At 39.1% G+C, this 18,406-nt stretch overlaps 1 protein-coding gene across 7 annotated transcripts in view; it reads right to left on the reverse strand.

Annotated features, from left to right (window-relative positions):
• The window catches only part of LOC148020266 (uncharacterized), a 119,896-nt gene that overhangs the window by 73,010 nt on the left and 28,480 nt on the right, over window positions 1-18,406 (reverse strand). For 6 of the 7 annotated variants that reach the window (XR_015694944.1, XR_015694945.1, XM_087700600.1 and 3 more), the window contains exons 2-9: window positions 17,257-17,471; window positions 15,771-15,879; window positions 15,597-15,698; window positions 13,632-13,691; window positions 13,432-13,510; window positions 13,110-13,257; window positions 12,864-12,987; window positions 12,491-12,671 (exon numbers count right to left, since the gene is read on the reverse strand). Coding sequence is in view for 5 of the 7 variants with exons in the window: in XM_087700600.1 (XP_087556726.1) it covers window positions 12,491-12,671; window positions 12,864-12,987; window positions 13,110-13,257; window positions 13,432-13,510; window positions 13,632-13,691; window positions 15,597-15,698; window positions 15,771-15,879; window positions 17,257-17,471 (1,018 nt within the window). In the remaining 2 variants the exon portion in view is untranslated. Of the gene's footprint in view, window positions 1-12,490; window positions 12,672-12,863; window positions 12,988-13,109; window positions 13,258-13,431; window positions 13,511-13,631; window positions 13,692-15,596; window positions 15,699-15,770; window positions 15,880-17,256; window positions 17,472-18,406 lie in introns of those variants that run through there. The other variant, XM_087700603.1, reaches the window with a different exon arrangement.

The raw sequence follows: 18,406 nt of genomic DNA on the forward strand, positions 1-18,406 counted from the left end.
TGGTCTCCCCGAGAGCCTCCCCACTCTCCCACATAAAACCTGTCCAACTGCTCCAGCAGGACTCCACCTAGCTGCCTATATCCCCAGGAGAAGTCCAGCGACCTCTCCCTCCTGTGGAAGGTAGGGTCTCTCTAGGCATCGCGTGCTCCTACTGCCAGTAGAAACACCTCCCATGCCTCCTACTCCTCCCCGGCCATACCCTAGTAGTTTCTCCCTCTACCTTGCTGGTCCTCCAAAGCCTCCAGGTTGTTGAAGTCTCCTCCAACAATCTAGGAGTCCACCTCTGGGAGTTCTTCCGCGATCTCCACCTAGAACCTGTTGCGTGTCCTAACCTCTGTAGGGGCATAGATATTAAGGACTCCAAGGCACGAGTCCCCAAAATCCAATCTGATCCATAGCACCCTCCCTGCCACTATCGTCCCGTGGTCTCGAACACAAGCAGTAAGACTCAGACCAATAGAGGTGCATATGCCTCCACTTCTACCGTGGGCACCTATGGCGTGCTCCCAGTAAGTGTGCGAGCTGCCTAGGAGTACCTTCCCTACCCACTAGGCCTGGGTGGGGGTGATCTTGTGCTCTTGTAGAAGTAAGATGTCAATCCGTCCGGCAAGGGCAGGCTGCAGCTCCTGCCGAACAATCAACTTCCTGGAACCACGTGCCCCATTGTAGGAGAGGCTATTCACATTCCACTATGCAAGGTGTAAGCTCATGGGGAAATCTGTGACTGACCGAATAGGCATCTGTTCGGTCTGGAAGCCGTTGATAAAGAGATGAAGCTATGAGGCATGCAAGTACGCTTTGCCGTCGGTCTAGACGGCGAACTCCAATCCCCCATGGTGGCCCTCAGACGGACCATAGGGGTGAGAGATGTTCCAGGTGGTACTTTTGCGTTGGTAGAAACGGGCCGCCTATGCCAAGGGCCACTTGATCACATCCCTTGAAGCTCTCCACTATGGAGGGGCTCGAAACATAATGCTCAAGTGAGGGACCTCGGCACCAGCCCACTAGTTAATATCCATCATGCAACGAGGCCACTGTTGTGCAAACAATGCTAGTCCTTCTTCTCCCATCCACTGGGAGGTGTGGTCTGCCACGTGACTTTTCAACTCTTTCTCTATCTATGTCATCGTCCACTCCCCTGAGTGAGAGGACTGAAGAAAAAAGGTGTAGTTTGGTCCATCCGGTGGTGCTAGTAGATGTACCTTGCCCCTCCTTGACTTACGAACCACAAGGATCCCCACCTCTAAAGGTAGTGGGAACTCTCTGCGCTCCGCAACTCTCAAGTAGGACCATGGGCCACAGCGGAAAAACTCCTGTGGCAACAGGTGTGTCTGTCTCGGGAAAGTGTGACAGGCGGCAGGGGTGGATGAGCTGGTAGCTGTATGGGAAGGGGAAGAATGCTGGTACGAGGAGGATGTAGGCATGTGTGACTCATCACCTCTTGTGGAAGGAGGGGGGGTGGATCTTGGGGGGATCACTTGAACCAGGTGCGGATCAGGAGGGATGCTCGGTAGGGAGGGTGGTGGGGGGGAGGATGATTGAGGAATGGTGGGATGGATGGAGGTACATGGCAGGTGTGTGTGTGTGTGTTGGGGGTGGGGGTGGGGGTGGGGGTTGTGGAAACTCAGGAGAGGTAGTCTAAGGTGCAGGTGGTGGATGTGGGGGGCTGCGGTCGTGCCGGGTGGGGCGGGCAAGGGGGGGTGTGGAGTGCTCTACCGAGGGGGCATCGCTCGCCCACCTACTCCCTGCTACCGAGGTTGGGTCTGAGACGCTGGGTGCGCCTCCCCTGCCGCCCCCTCTCTGTCGTCTCTAGACCCGTGTGAAGTCGTTAGCGTCCACCTGCAGGCCTGTCGGCGAAGCCACCTTGGCTCTGAAACAAGTGCAAACTGCTGCTTGATGCCCAAAGTCGTGGCAGCGCAGGAACTACCCTGGCTGCTCCATCACAATGACCTGCTGCCTAAAGGAGTGCCTGCCCGCCTCAATCTCTAGGAACTGTGGGATATTCTTGACCTCTTTCACTACCACCCATACCTTTGGGACTCCTGTAGCTGTCACTGCATCTGCGAAGGACACGGGAAGGATAGTGCCGAAGAGCTATCCAAAGTCTTCCACCAACTGGCGATACTCTATCGCCAGGCCGAGGAAAAGGAGGGTGACTGAGTGCCGAAGAAACCTGTTGTGGAGTGCAAATGCCTTCAGACTAAAGCCACTGTACCAAGGGACCATGTATATGACCCCCTTCATGGACGCATATGGTGAACTGGCAAGCAACTCGCGAGCTGTTGTTTTTGGCAGTTGGGGGGGGGAGGAGGGTTGGACCTCGCGGACTGAACCAATGTCGCGGACCAAGGCAGCGCATCCGGGGAGGGGGGGGGGGGCATGGTAGAGAAGGGTTACTTTGAGAGTAAGAAAATATGAAGCTTAAGGGAGAAGGAAACGTGGAAGAAAATGGTGGAGAAGCAAGGTTAAGGTATGCTTTGGAGTACGATAGGGAATAGAGAGACTTAAGGTTAAAGCTCAAGGAGAGAAGGGTATACACAAGGAAAGCTTGGCAAACAAGGTGTGAGGGCTTTGTTGAGAGAGCTTATTCAAAGAACTCCAAGCCAAACTATGAAATGAACTTCAAATACTACTAAAAAAACTCTTTCCTCAAGGAGAAGAGAGCTCTCTTTCATTGATCCAAGGAAGTATTTTTTACAATATAATGTATGAGTATTTTACAATAAAGAAGAAACATTCTGGAAGAGGTTTTCTCATATGAAAAGGTGGAAGAGTAACATGCTCTTCATGTGAAAAAGTGATATCTCAAAATCTTTTTAATTATTTATAAGATTTTAAAAAGGAGAGATATTTGTATGTCCTTTTGATTTTCTACCATGTGTCTTTTTTTGCTTATTCGTTTTCTTTTGGAATAAAAACGAGCTTTACATGGGATATCCAGATATCATCTTGTATTTATTTATTTTTTATACATTTTTTTTCTTTTGGTGGTTGAAAAAGTTTTTTAATTTTTATCCTTGCTTTTAAATACAAGGATGGCATGGTATCTTTCAAAAGAAATCTTTTTGTATTTTTCTTTACTTGATCCATCATTTTACCCATTGTCTCTTCATTCATCATTTCTTTCATCCATCCTTTCACTCATTATAAAGATTTTTTTTTCTTCATCCATTATTTCACCCACCATTATTTTACCCATTGTAAAAGAAGTGTTTTTATATTCTTCTCTTCTTTGCATTGTTAGACACTTATATCTATTGAATAAAAGAAATATAAGTATTTTATATGAATTCACCTCCTTTTGAGTTGCAAGCATACAATTGAGAGGGTTTAAATGTGAATGTGCATTTTGTATATTGGGTGACTATTTGGATGTTTTGTGAATCTCTCACATTTGGTCATGCTTTTTTTGTTCCAAGGACTTTTTATAGGTGCCATATAGCAGTCTTTGTATTTTATATCTTGAAGGCTCTCTTTTTTATTTGTGATAGAGGCTTTTGTAAGTGTGATATAACAATCTTTGTATTTTATATTTTCAAGGTTCTCTCTTTTTTATTTGTGATGACCTTTAGATTTTTTCCAAGTAGTAGTGATATTTACTTTTGGTTTTGTCGAAAATCACCTTTGTAGTTGAGGTGCATATTTGTCAAGCTATTTCAAGTACTGATTTTGTTAATCTCACAAAATAGTATGGATAAGCATTCTGAATCCTTTGGTTGTGATTGTCTTTTTCATGCTTGGTATTTTCTATTAGGGGATACAGACAGTGGTGCACTTGTAGGATTGGAATGAGTTTCATTCTACTGACTCGACATTCAATTCTTTGGAGGATCACCTGTTGTGAAACTTTGAAGAGTCATTTTGATAGAATATATAGCAATGACAAAACATAACTTGCTTTTGTGTAGGTTTTTGCAAGCACTTTCACTTCCTTTTGATGAAAAGAGATCTTTGACTGTGAAGGATGTATCTTGTAGAATTGGATTTTAGGAGAGAGAGTAAGCATTATTTTCATTCTCAATTTTGTAGAATAAATTAAGAATGACTACACTAGAGAGACATCCCAGTTCCTCTTTTGGCTGGGTGGTAGTATTCCTTTTGAAGGAGAGGCATTTTGTATAGGATAGATTTTTATAGATCCTTGGCTAGGGTAATAAGATAGGAATCCAAGTATAGATTGAATCTTTATAGAGCTTTTGTAGGATGGCTTTGATGCAAAAAACAAGACATCCTATTATGCAATTATTAATATAAGTTGCTTATCACTATTGTTGTGAAGATGCTTTATAAATTTACAGGTTGTGTCTTTTGTGGGGCTCCTTCTGTCATTAGTTTGTTCAAGGATCAGAAGAAAGAGAATACTTGGATCATCATCTTTATATATTTTCTTCAAAGATTTCCATCTTTTGAGATTACCACTAATACCTAAATCAAGGATAGCACCTAAGGAGGTACCGAGAACCTTCTCATATAGACAATTCAGAGAGAGGAGCACTATGTGATTACTGCATATCTCCAAGTAGTGCGGTGGTGGCCAAAATAGTAAACTCTCTCTTTCTTGAAACATAGATGAAGTTTATCTTCTAAAGAAACATGTGCATCATTTGGAGAATAAAACAATTATGATAGAGTATGTCCATCTTCAAATGAAAGACATACAGTATCTAGATAATATGATCCCAATGTCATAATACAAAGGAGTCGGCGTAGTCAAAGACTTCAATATGATCCTCATCGTCATCAATATTTCAACTTTCATACTGGGAGACAAAATGTTAAAACTCTATAGATCTTGGTGGATCATAGTCCAATTTGTTATGAATACGCCATCCCATTCTGTGAGGATGATATGGAGTATAGTCAAGAACATATTTCTTGACAATATTCGAGATCTCTACCAGAATCATCATTTTGACATATATGTTTTTTTTCAATTTGAAATCATTGGGAGCTCTATGGAGGTTGATAATTACTCTTTTGTCCAATCCTTATAACCAAAACCCATAACAAAAACCCTCAGCATTCTCTCTTAGAGTAGGTTTTCTAACTCAAACTAGATCTAATGAATCTAAAAAAGGAAAGTAGGGATGGGATAGGATCTCACCATCTAATTTTGATATTTGCATTGTGATTCATTTTCTTCGATTGTTTTTTGGTTTGGCCTTCAAAGATCGGTTCGTTTTTGTAAAGAGAATCCAAAGTTGCTTCAATATAGTCTTCGGTCCTTGGTACATAGTTAACTAGTTTGGTAGGCTTTGAGATCTCGATGCTAGGTTATGGATAGTTGTGCTTTCATACTTCATTATGAACATTAATTCTTGAGTCAGTAGGAGACCATTGATCTTTTGGAGAAATGTTCTTGCTTCATTATACTAGCTCTTTGCCTTTTGGAGAAACGTCCTTGTTTAATCCTACTAGCTCTTTGCCTTGCCTTTTTTCTTTTGATAAGAAGAATTCATCATGTAGAGTATTTTATTTAGAGCATCCTCTAGGAGGGCTTTGAGAGAAGAGTTCTTTTTTTCCTTCCAAAATAGGAGATTTAAACTGAAATCTATTGGTGAAATCAAGAGATTCAAACTCTTTTGGTGGTTTAGATCCTTTTTTTCCATCTGTTCAGGTAACTCTTTTTCATTGACCAATTTTAAAAAAGATTCTTGAGATAGAGATATATCTTCTTCTGCATCCAAAAACTTAGGGGATAGAGATATACCTTCTTCTGCTATGGATGGCAGAGAGATATAATCTTTTTTTCTTTCTACTTTGGATGATAATATAGAGATGCCACGTGACATTTCTTTTTGTCTTTTGGTATGACAAAAGATTCGTTCACGGAATGTCTTTCATCATACTGAGAGAGGGTAGATTTTTCTCATACCATTGTTCAAGGAATTTTGTAGCAGTGGTATATTGAGACCAAGGATTAGTGGTAGGAATGATAGATTCTTTTTTCCATACATTGATCCAAGCATGATTTTACTTTTCATTTAACTGTGTCGAACTATTAATAGGAATGATAGGTTCATCTTCTTATGCCTTAATCCAATCAAGATCTTACCCTGCAACTAATTGTGTCGAAGATTGAGTATCTCTTTTGATTTCTTCAATCCAATCATTACTACGAAACTTAAGAAAAATAAACTCTTGGTTGTATAATATTTAATGAGGTAATGTTGGGAAATTAAGATCAATTACTTCACGAGAAGAATGAGAACTAAGATCTTCTCCTAATATGTCGTAGACAGCGTCTTCCTCTTCCCTCTCTTAGCAATGCTTCTAATCAATATGGTGAATCTAAGTTTAGTCATGAGTATCATCCATATTAGCATAGACCTTTTAGATCTTCCTAAACTTCACGACGTTGATGGGATTAAATCTTTTAGCAATTATCTCGCCATAGAGATAATAATCTTTTCAACGGTCTCATCTTTTTTTAACCTCATATGACCTTTGATCCTACACCTTAATAAATCTCTTCACGACGTTGATAGAATTAAATCTTTTAGCAATTATCTCGCCAAAGAGATAATGATCTTTCCAATGGCCTCGTCTTTTTTTAACCTTATATCACATTTGATCCAAGATCGGTTCATCTAGAAAAGAAACAATGAGAGGTATATTAAAATATTCTTACTTTTTTATGATATAATTCTCTAGCTTGAGATGATATTTCTTAACAATATTTGGTTGCTTGTGTCTGGCTTCAGGAAACTCCTAATTTTTATTTGCTTTATGCCATGACTCTTGTTCATTGTCTGGGAACAATGTCCAAGATGTTGAAGAAGAAACTTTAGGAAGCTTAGCAAACATATGATATAGTTCTTGTCCATCGTTTGAGTCAATGTCCAAGAAGTTGGAGGAGCTCTAGGAAACTTAGTAGAAAAAGAAATTTCTATATTGTACTAAAGAATAGTCATATCAATTGGTAAATTTTTTGAATCTCTATACGTTGAGGAGAATGATAATTTCACTCTCTTTTATAATCAGATAGACAACTATTTTCTTAAGCTTTTTGAAAAACGTGCTGAATTTGTCCAAAAGACAAATCCAAAGGTTATAACTATATGCATCTAGACTATGTTTCTATAGCTTTAGTCCCTTTATTTTGTAAAGGTCTATCTGTTACTACTTTAACTGTCGTTCTAGATACTGGATATAAAATACTAGAAAGCATGCTTGTAGATACTATTATGTCTACTCTATCCAATGGGTCAATATACATGATTTTCCGTCCTAACTTTCTCATATCACTAGATGTCCTATGCTTTTTCGAGATCTTTACACTTCAAGCTCTCAAGATGAAGTCTTAAAATTAGTATTTAGCTATTTAATATAGAGTTGTTCTTCGTCTAGCCAATTTTTCTTTACCTAGTGTCTTTGAAAAACTTTTATTAGCTCCTAAAGGTAAAGAACAAAATATTATCATGTAGACAAATACTATTACCGAAAGATTAACCTAGCAAACTATCAACTAATGTGAGCTCCAACTACTTAAGCAGTGAGACATGGATATTAGCATTACTCAAAGGAATGAAATATTGCCTCTAAGTCTTGCATCAATTAAAAAAATTTCTATTGACAATTATGCTATGCCTAGACCTTTCAAAGAAAAGCAAAAGTAGCCAAGGATTCAACCAAGGTCTCTAGTACTAACCATGAAGAAACTCTATACTGAACTCTCTATCTATACAGATGAAGAGCTCCACAAGACCACTAGCGGGCTATAGTGCCTTCATTGTAGAAAGCTCGTGGAGTTCACTTTCACTTTCTCTGAAAATCATACATTGGATGTCATCTAGACATAACCTGCATCTTTTCGTATCCAAGATACAAAAATAGTCGGAGCTTCCTTTAGCATTTTTTTTTCAGGTAATTATCATCAACAACAAGATATTACTACAAATTGGCAAAGTAGGTCTATTTATTATATTAGTGAGTGTCTAGTTAGCTAACAGTTTACTAATATAGAGCATCTTATTGATTTCTTTTTTTTAATAGAAAAATTTCACATCTAGCTCATTTCTTATTCCTCCTCAAAGTTTAACTCAACCTCCATCACAGAAATCCAAAAGACTCCCAGCTTGGTTTTCCTTGAAATCTTTCCAAGCAATTTACAATCAAGATATCTTGTATGCTATACATAGCAAGGCTAAAGAAAAAGGCATCATTGGATACAATACATATATAACACTAAATCATAGTTCTAGCTCTAATGAAAGTGTCATTTGGTTTTCCAAACCAAAGAATCCTGCTAGAAGGGCCACAGGCGATGGCGACGGGTAGGGGCGAGCGTGAGGAAACAGTCGGGGGCGGGGGCGGGGGCGACGGGCCATAGGAGGGTCCACAAGAGGGGGAGGGGGAGCCACAGGCGATGGCGACGGGTAGGGGTGGGAGTGAGGAAACAGTCGGGGGCAGTGTAGCAGGCGACGTGACGAGCAGGAGTTTTGAACTCCACATCTTCTTGAATTTATCTTTTTTTTTGGGTGGGGGGGGCACAAGGGGGAAGGAAGGGAGCATTAGCCTTTTTACTTTTGTGGAGTTACAAGGTCTCTTATTACAAGAGGAACAAACTTGGAGAAATGTTGGTATGCGTTCAAAAATGTAGCCATGCTATCTAAATTTAAAGGCAAGGGAAAAGCCAAACAATATGTAAAAAATCAGCCTAAGGCTGATATGGGAGAGCAATCTAATAAGGCTGCCCATGACATAGAGAAGACAAAGAAAAAGGGAAAATGTCACTACTTTAAGAAACTAGTACATTACATTGATGAATGTAGAAAAAGGTTGGCCAAGGAAGGAGGAGGAGGAGGAGGACTTCGCTTTGGTTGTCTAGGAAACATGCTTTAGTCAATTTTGTAGAGGAGAACTATGCATTCTTGACATGCAGTTATGACACATCCATGGTTGAGTTTGTTCACATCATTGCATTCATCCCTTGTAGGGAAGCGTGTTACATGTGCTAATAACAAAAGTTATGATGTTTGTGGCATTGGTTCAATGCTGATCACTGTGCAAAAGATTTCAAGCTTCTAGATGTTTCATTTGTGCCTGGTATCACAAAGAATTTATTGTCCATTTCAACTTTTAATAAGCATGGATTTCAACTCATTTTTTAGGATGACAAGTGCATTGTCAAAGACATAGAAGCTGCTTGACTACGCTCTTCAATTGTCACGTACCTTGTATAAGGATTTTTATTAGATGCATATAAGAGGAACTTTCATGATGCTCTGGCAGCTAGCACTCTTACGACCACTAAGCAGAATACGAAGATTTGGCATGCTTGCTATGGTCACATGAGCTTTGGCAGTCTCATCATTCATGACTCTTCACAGGTGTTAGATGGTAGATACTTTGGATACTCCATACTCCACCTCTCCATGCTTGTGAGGGTTGCATCCTTGGGAAAATGCATAAATTTTCTTTTAAGAAAGATGGTGTGCTGCATCTTGTTTCAAAATTGCAACTCACACACTCTGATGTGTGTGGTCCTATGTGGACTAGAGCACTTGATGGTCATTTGTATTTTGTTATGTTTATCAATGACTACTCTATGCACATTGGGGCGTATGGTTTGAAGGCAAAATTAGACGTATTTATGCACTTCAAACACTTGGTTGCAAAATTGGAAGCAAAAACAAGTCTAAAGGTATAGACTCTATGCACGGAAAGGGGGGGGGGGGGGTTTGGGGGAGGGGAGGTAGGTATATATGTCTCGTGCATTTTAGACATTTTTGCTTGAGCATGGCATTATACATGAAGCCGCAGTGAGGATGACCCCTCAACAAAATGGAGTGGCTGAAAGAAAGAATCGCATACTCATGGAGATGACCAGATGTATGTGTAAGCGCAAAGGGTTGGCACATTAGTTTTGGTTAGAGGGACTTTAGTACACAAATCACGTGTTAAATCATGCACCAACAAAGGCACTAAAGACTATCACACCTTTTGAGGCTTGGCATGGAAAGAAACCAAAGGTTGATTACTTTCCAGTGTTTGGATGCATAGCTTATGTACATGTACCAAAGGAGCTTCGTGACAAGCTCAATGACAAGGCCATAAAATGCATTTTTACTGGCTGTAGTTTGGAAAGCAAAGGCTATCGATTGTATGATCCATACAAAAAGTGTTTTGTACATCTCTGCTGAAAATTTGCAATCTTTTCACACGATCAGTTTGAAATGCCAACCACCTATGACTCGAGTGATGTATTTGAAGGCCTCTTACCACTTTCTTTGGGGTCCACACATGCTCAAAGTAGCCAGACAGATTTATCACAGCAAGCTGTTGCTGCATCACATGCTCTTGGACAGCAAGGATTTGATGAGGCTTTGCCTCCAACAATGGAACATACAGTACAGCAAGAAAGAGCTGCTGTAAATGCAACAAAAATTGTCCCAAGATGGCTATTATAGACTCTTTAGGAGAATAAAATGAATGCTCCCTTGCCTCAACGTACTAGAAGGGCTGCTAGACATGAAACATATCATGTAGGGGGACATATCATGTAGGGGGTCCCATTTGGCTAATTTTTCAGAAGTCTTTATTTGGGGTCCACACATGCTCAAAGTGGCTAAACAGATTTATCACAACAAGCTCTTGCTGCATCACATACTCTTGGATAGCAAGGATTTGATGAGGCTTTGCCTCCAACAATGGAACAGTACAGCAAGAAAGGGCTGCTATAAATGCAACAAAAATTGTCCCAAGATGGCTATTACAGACTCTTCAGGAGAATAAAATGGATGCTCCCTTGCCTCAACATACTAGAAGGGTTGCTAGACATGCAACATATCATGTAGGGGGGCTCATTTGGCTGATTTTTCAGAAGTAGATGATTCTTGTAATGAATATGCATTTATGAGTTCACTCTTAGATGATGATGAGCCTACTTCCTTTGGAAGAAGCCCAATAGGATGTACATTGGATATAGACCATGCAAGAAGAATTGGATTCTATTGCCACCAATCATATATGGGATCTTGTTGAGTTGCCACTGGGCAAGAAAGCCATTGGAACCAAATGGGTCTATAAATTGAAATGCAAGGTTGATGGTACTATAGACAGGTGTACAAGTCACGTTGAGTAGCCAAGGGCTATGCACAGAAGAAGGGCATTGCTTATGAGAAGACATTTGCTCCTACATCCCATGTGAGTACAATTAGGTGTATTATTGCAATGATTGCAAACTATGGTTGGAAGGTATATCAATTGGACATCAAGACGGCGTTCTTGAGTGGTGACCAACATGAGAATGTTTATGTGTAACAACCTCCAGAGTTTATAGTGAAAGGTAAAGAGCACATGGTTTGCAACTGCATAAAGCTTTTTATGGCTTAAAATAAGATCCTCGTGCATGGTATGCTAAGATTGATGCTTATTTGGCCAACATTGGTTTCACAGATATTCCAATTGCACCCACTCTCTACATTAAGAATGAAGGGGGGGAACATGTTGCTTATCATCCTATATGTAGATGATATGCTGCTTGTTGGAAGAGCATAAAATTGCAGATTTCAAGGATAAATTGAAACATGCTTTTGCTATATTAGATATGCGTTGTTTACACTATTATTTGGGGATTCAATTCACCCAAAATCAACATGGCATCCTCATGTCGCAATTGCAATATGTGTTTAAGCTTTTGCATGGGTTTAATATGTAAGATTGCAAACCTATATGCACTCCTATGGAGCTAGGGCTCAAGCTATCCATGCATGATGGTGAAGAGATTTCTAATGTTGCAATTTATAGCTAGTGTCTTATTTATCTTTACAACACACATCCCAACACATAGTTTGCAATATCTTAGGTAAGCAAGTTTATGCACAACCCATGGACAGTACATTGGCAAGCTATCATGTGGATCTTCAGATATTTGCAAGGTACTCAATCATATGCTTTATTATTTCCTATGGGGGAGACTTGCACTTACAGGCTTATAGCAATTCACATGGGGTTGGTGATTCCAACACTAGGCACTCTACTAGTGGACTGTTTCTTTTTGGGCGGTTCATGCATTTCATCATACTCTTTTACACAAGCTTTCCCTATTCTCAAACCATGTTTGCTAGATTTGGGATGTGTTCACCTAGCACTATCAATGTGTGTTCACCTAGAAATATCAATGATTAGTCACAATCTAAAACCTTCTAATGGCCTAACTGGGTGATTGTCTACTGATACAAGACCATAGGTTACCACTTTTCACCCAAAAACTTAAGGCCATATTGGACTTTGCATTAGTAAATCAATTATGTGATCAAGAAAGATGTGCAGTTCATAGATGTTTAGTTGAACATCATCTCACAAGACACATTCGAGAGCATTCACGAACTAAATTGGGTATCCTCCCTTTTCTAAGACAGAAAATTAAGTTAAAGCCACTTCAAATGGAAACAATGGAGTAAGAAAATACTTGCATCTGAACCTAAAGAGAAGAAAATGTATGAAATTGAATTATTCCCTTTTTACTTTGTCTCCTCTTTGTTACCTTGATATGCTCCGCAAAACCAAATGCCTCGTTTCCCTTGTATGATATCAAGCTGCTTAGATGCTGCAACTGCAGCTGGTGATGGTATTGGATGACTGGTACACCATGTCAGTGTGGCATCCCTTGGAGGGTTAGAGGGATTCAGCGTCACCAAGACTGGTTTGCCAGTGTCACCAAGATTCTATACATGTCAATATTCACTTTGTGAAGTCAATGGCTGAACTCTATTTTATTCCTTCAAGGAACAGTATTTGATCTATGAGTAATGAAAGAATGATAAATGCTTCTTCAGGTGTGGACAGTTTATGATAAATGCTTCTTCAGGTGTGGACAGTTTGTGATAACTAAAAAATCTTTACAAGCAGTTACCTACCTGAAGTGTGTTAAGCCAATAGGTTACGCAAACCCTACCATCTTTGCGTCCAAGAAAATTCCATGCACACCATGCTGCAGTCTTTTTGGGCATAAAATTCACATCCCGGTGCAAATATATATCACTGGCAGAATATTCAACAGAAACTTTATGTTAGTGGATGTGCATCTTTTGAAGTTGCCACAAATTTTTTATCATTCAGTACAGAGATGCAATTCTCTGTGTTAAAATATCATAATGAAGGACCTGTAGGTATATTGGTAAGCACCCAAGATGCGGCATTCATCATCTGTGGCCATATCCCCTAGAATTTTCAATGCATCAGGAGCATGTGCTCCAATGATGCACCTATTAAAAATATCAATGTTGCCCTTTTGGTCCAATACTTGTACACCTGTTGGAACAAAAAAAATGGCAAGATTGTTTTATCCCTTCAAATACATTATAGAACTATATGTTGCATGATACTGATGAAGCACAACTCTATACTTGGAAAAAATTGCAGATGAAGCACATATTTTAAATGCAGGCTTGTTGAACAACTTTGAAAATATACTCAAGTTTGAACCTTGTTCTGATGTGGATACTTGTGTTACTGTGCAGCTTTTCCGAATTTCACAACCACTTTCTTCAAGAGCTTCCACAATCTGCTAGAATCACATGAATGTTATAAGTAGAGGTATTTGACCTTACAGCCTACAAGACTGTTATCGAAAGGAAAAGAAGCATTGGCTTCAAAAATTGCTTGCTGGTACATTTTTTACTCACTTTTTTCACATAGTTTTGAGAACGGCCTTTCACTGTCAGCCATTGTGGACGTCCAAATATCTGGGCATGACAACCTCAGGGAATAAGTTCAACCATTTAAATGAATGCATGCATTCAAAAAAGTACAAGGAATTTCTGGAACCAAGTCAGTAGATCATTTGTTTGGTAAGAAAGCTCCAAAAAGTTAGAAGCTCTAGACTTTTATGTCCATGGGGCTTCCAAGCTAATATAGTCAAGTATGCTTAAGATTTTTATGTAGCCTGCATTTCCCCAAAAAGAACTGTGTATTGGAGGTTGCAACTGCAATCAAGGGTTATGTTTCGCTAGCTGTTATATATGATCACCAGCTTGCATTAGAAGCAGACCTGATTATAAACTTACTAGTGGCCATAGTATGGGGGAGTTTCAGAAATAGGGGAAACGGAAACAGCAAAAAACAGATTTTCGACCAGAGGACCAGTTTTGAAAATGGGGGGAGGAGTTTTGGATTTTAGCATTGATTCCATACACGGGTACTAATATATATCAATGCCCACAACTGCATTCACTTGAATTTCACACAACACATCAAGCCTTCAGGTCACACAATCATGAAGCTTGAACATGTTACAACTTACATCATACATGATTATTACAAGATTAATGAACATAAATTGAATGACAAACAATGAGCATTGAGCGAGTAATAGGGCTGCAATCTGCATAGACATTAGAAAACTTTCAAAACCATGATGAGTACATCATACATAATAGAGAAATTATAGATCCCACAACCCAAATACTAATGTCAAAACTCAAAACAACTAAATGAATCATGATGCTGAGTGGCAAGTCCAAGACAACATGATAGTAGAATCAAGATGGAGTGGAGCAGAATGTGGAAGCGGTCAGGTAGAAGAGAAAATGAGGAGAATAAATGTTCTAAGCTGTGCTGCCTCAGGATGGACATACTGAAATGGAGTTTTGGCATTTCTGTTTTGGGCAGAAGCCATTTTGTTTCAGGCTGCGTGAAACTCCATTTTGGTATACTATGCTCATGATCTACTCTGCATTGAGCAGAAAAACTATGTATGACACGTTACAACTGCATAAGGGCTATATTTAGCTGTTGATATGAGAGTATCAGCTTGCATAGAAGCAGCTCGAGTAGAGATATGATGGGGGCGCCATCTTCTTGCTTACATGCATGAACCATGATATAAAAATGTAATTATATCCAGACAAGTATATTTTATGAAGCCTACATGCATGTGAGCATGTCATCATGCATTCTGTACAGCTGAGTTCAAACTAAGGGGCATCTATTGCATAGCACTGATGCAAGTCTTTGAATATAAATTATCATCTGGGATCCAAGAATGGACCCATGTATAGCAGTACAGGCCCCCTTTTGATATATTCATCTCACATTGGGAAAGGAAACGAAGATGCCAACCTTAACTCCTATACAAGCATGGCTTCATTAGCATATGTCATGCTTGTCTGCATGGGCATCAGATTTCCTTGTACAATACTGAGACTAGCTAGTGTGTCAAATACCCACTAACTTTGTCCTTACATTTAGTATCTATGTCTGTAAGCATTGCTTCTTTAATGGGCCTGGGGCTGCATAGTGCCACATCAAATAAAAATTATCATGATGTCTGAAAGAGAAAGCCTAAAGGTCTATATGTTTGCCAAAAGGTATTTCATGTTCTATGGATCAGAAATATCGTTTGCTTTCTGGAGCTGTCTGGAGAGAATAAATTTTTGTGAGAGTTGAGAATCTATGCCATTTCAATTCTCACAGTCCAAGATCCATTACAGCTTATTCTTCTGATGCTATTCTGATTCTTAGAAAATATTTTTGAAAGCAACCAAGCTTTATAACATATATTAGTAAGTATAACGTACTCTTAGATCCAATCAGCATCAAATGCAGGAAAGGAAAAATTTTAACAATTTCTGAGAGAGCGGTAGTAGAACCTGTAGAAGATGATGATTTTGGCAAAATTTCAAAATTGCAACAGCAGAAAACCCCAGGACATCTTGTGAAGAGCAAGACCATATAGAAGCGCACATTGGGATCTAAGCAAAGAGTAGGATTAGAAAGCTTGTTTGTAAAAGTTAGATTGAAGTTTTTGAGTTCGATATGCTCACCAAATAGCAAGTAATAAACTTCTCTGAATAACCATGTGACTTGAGAAAATGTCCCAGAGTTTCATTTGTATATTCTCCATCATTGTCTCTCTTGATCCTTTCCAAATATCTGCTCACATTTCAAACATATATCCTTTATATAAGACGAAACCTTACATTAGAAAAAACAGCTGAAGACAAACAAGACGTAAGCAACACACTTTTTATAAAGACTGCTGTTTCTGGAAGCATTACTGTATGCCTTGCTATTTATATTTAGTACCAATGGTGATGGTTACAAAATAACATGTTACATAACAACAGTTCTCATCTTTGATCCCTTGTCAAGCTTAACGAGAGGGGATCACCAAGCTGCAAAAGCAAGATGCATGCTGCAAAGGTGAACCTCTTAAACTTTGTAAGCCACTCTGGTTATTGTAAATATGCTTTAACGTACATCCCTTTTTATATTTCTCTATATTATGCTTGATGGTGCAGGTTGAAAAATCAGTGCTTGTACATCTCACTCCTGCTTAAGAGATCTTAAGTTGCCAATCAGTACCCTGTTATGCACAAAGGCCAAGTTTTCACACAAAAATATTTTGCTTCTATCATGCAAGTCTTTGAGCTCCTTTTAAGGTATATTCTAACATTTTCTTTCTTCTCTTTAATTTATCACACTTATGTGACTATGGATAGCACTCTGATGTGCACTAAGTATTCAGCAGAGCCATGGCACAAGATCAGATGAGTAGGAAAAAGGTGGCTCTCTCCCGAAAATGACATTATAGTGTTAACCTTCTTTCTCTTGTTTAATCAGAAACGTGATATGGATGGATGGGTATAAACCCCACAAATTTTTCTTAATTTGATCACGTAGATGCATAAGTTCTCAATAGGCACGTTGTCAAACTTGAATTTTTTGGCAAATAAGAAATTGATAAACCTAGATACCATCTCACATCTCTCAATGAAATTTCGTGCAAGCTCTGTTAACTTGTTTACTTCTCTGATTTATTGCATTGTCACCTTGTCGTTGGCACAATGACTACCATAAGGCTATCTTCTTTGCACAACAGTAATGGAGAGGGTCTCTTGTCCATTGTGAGTATGAACATGGTTCCTTTGCCATTAATCTCAAGATAAGTTGTGATGTTCACTCAGTCTCACACGATCCAACTTATCCTTGTAGTGGTACTCATAGTGAGCATTTGTAAGTGTCATGAAAGTGTATAAGTTGTGTGTCATGAAAGATAGTAATGATCTTTCTGTGCAGTTAAATCCTTATACGTCATATCAGTTTAGCATGATTAAATCTAATTGAAGCTTTTATGAGAACGTTTTTGTGAGGTTGGAGTTCTAGGGGATAAATTATGGAAAGAATTAAATATTATATCTTTAGCCTCATTCTGGCAGAAAATGTGAACATTCATTCAATATCTTGGTTAGAGTCATCGGTTTATCTTCAATAACTGGTATTAGACTGTATTATGAGTTTAAGACATACTTCAAAACATCATGCTGGAACTTGATGATCTCCCGTATCATTTGCAAGAAAAATGGATTTAGCAAGTTTGTCTTTTGTGCAAAAAGACCTGAAAGTCCGTTACTGCTCCATTCACACCCTCTACCTTCATCCAGGCTGATAGAGAAAGACATGTCTGAGTTTTCCACTTCAACCCCAATTTCTTCAAAAACTGCTAACATATTTGGGTATGTGACCTGTAAAGATGTATATCCGTTGTTAAGAAAAACCAAAATTTCCCACATTTATCAGGTTGATTGCTGGTGTGTAGTTATGAATAAAAGCCAAAGCAGCAAGACATCTTGAAAGGATAGTTGGTATGGACAGTCATCCTATGTTTTGATAATTTCAAACTTCTCTAATTATACTAAAGATAACAGAACCAAATTTCTGCCTCCAGACAGACAGGTACAACTATGACGTACTTTTTAGCTGAATGTTAAGAACTGAGAAATAGTAAAATATATGACAATGATTCCATATGTTGAACTCTTAATAAGCAAGAATCTCTAGACTCAACCATGTCAAAGCTAAGGAGACATGTAAAAATACTGGATGCAATGGGAGCATAAACTTTCTGCACAAAGGTAGGCTCTTCTTTGACTTGAATGTTTGAGCATCTCTTCTCTTCCCAGCAGAGGGACTTCCATTTTTCACTTGAATGTTCAACTACATCTTTTGCTTCCTATTGGTTCTATCGTGACTACCTCTTCTAAGGGGATTTAGGGCTGCGATTGCATAAAAGCATGAACTATCAGGCATGACAATCACTAGCCAGAATCAAGCTATCACAAGGACGTGAAATTTTGATTGTTCTAAATAAAATTTGGATTAATTTTTAATCAAATGTTTAAGTATGTGAAGTGCTTTGAGATTATTTCATATTTACAAGCCAAGGATCCAAGGAAATGAGTGGATGTCAAAGGCAAAAGTTGTCTAAAGTAATGTTGCACAAATGCTAGGTGGCGTCTAGTGCTAGAAATTGGCCCAAGACATTTTACTAGCCATAAGTGTCAATTGGTGACATTAGGCGTTTAATGGTACTTAATGCTGATCCAGGGGCTAAAGAAGGCTCGGGAACACTTGCGAGATGAATTAGCCTAGCCAATTTAATTGTTGGTTGGCCTCTTTT

The sequence above is a fragment of the Lygodium microphyllum genome, chromosome 19 (genome assembly GCF_053477565.2).
Source record: "Lygodium microphyllum isolate KBCC chromosome 19, Lygodium_microphyllum_v1.1.10, whole genome shotgun sequence".
In the NCBI taxonomy this organism is placed as follows: Eukaryota; Viridiplantae; Streptophyta; class Polypodiopsida; order Schizaeales; family Lygodiaceae; genus Lygodium; species Lygodium microphyllum.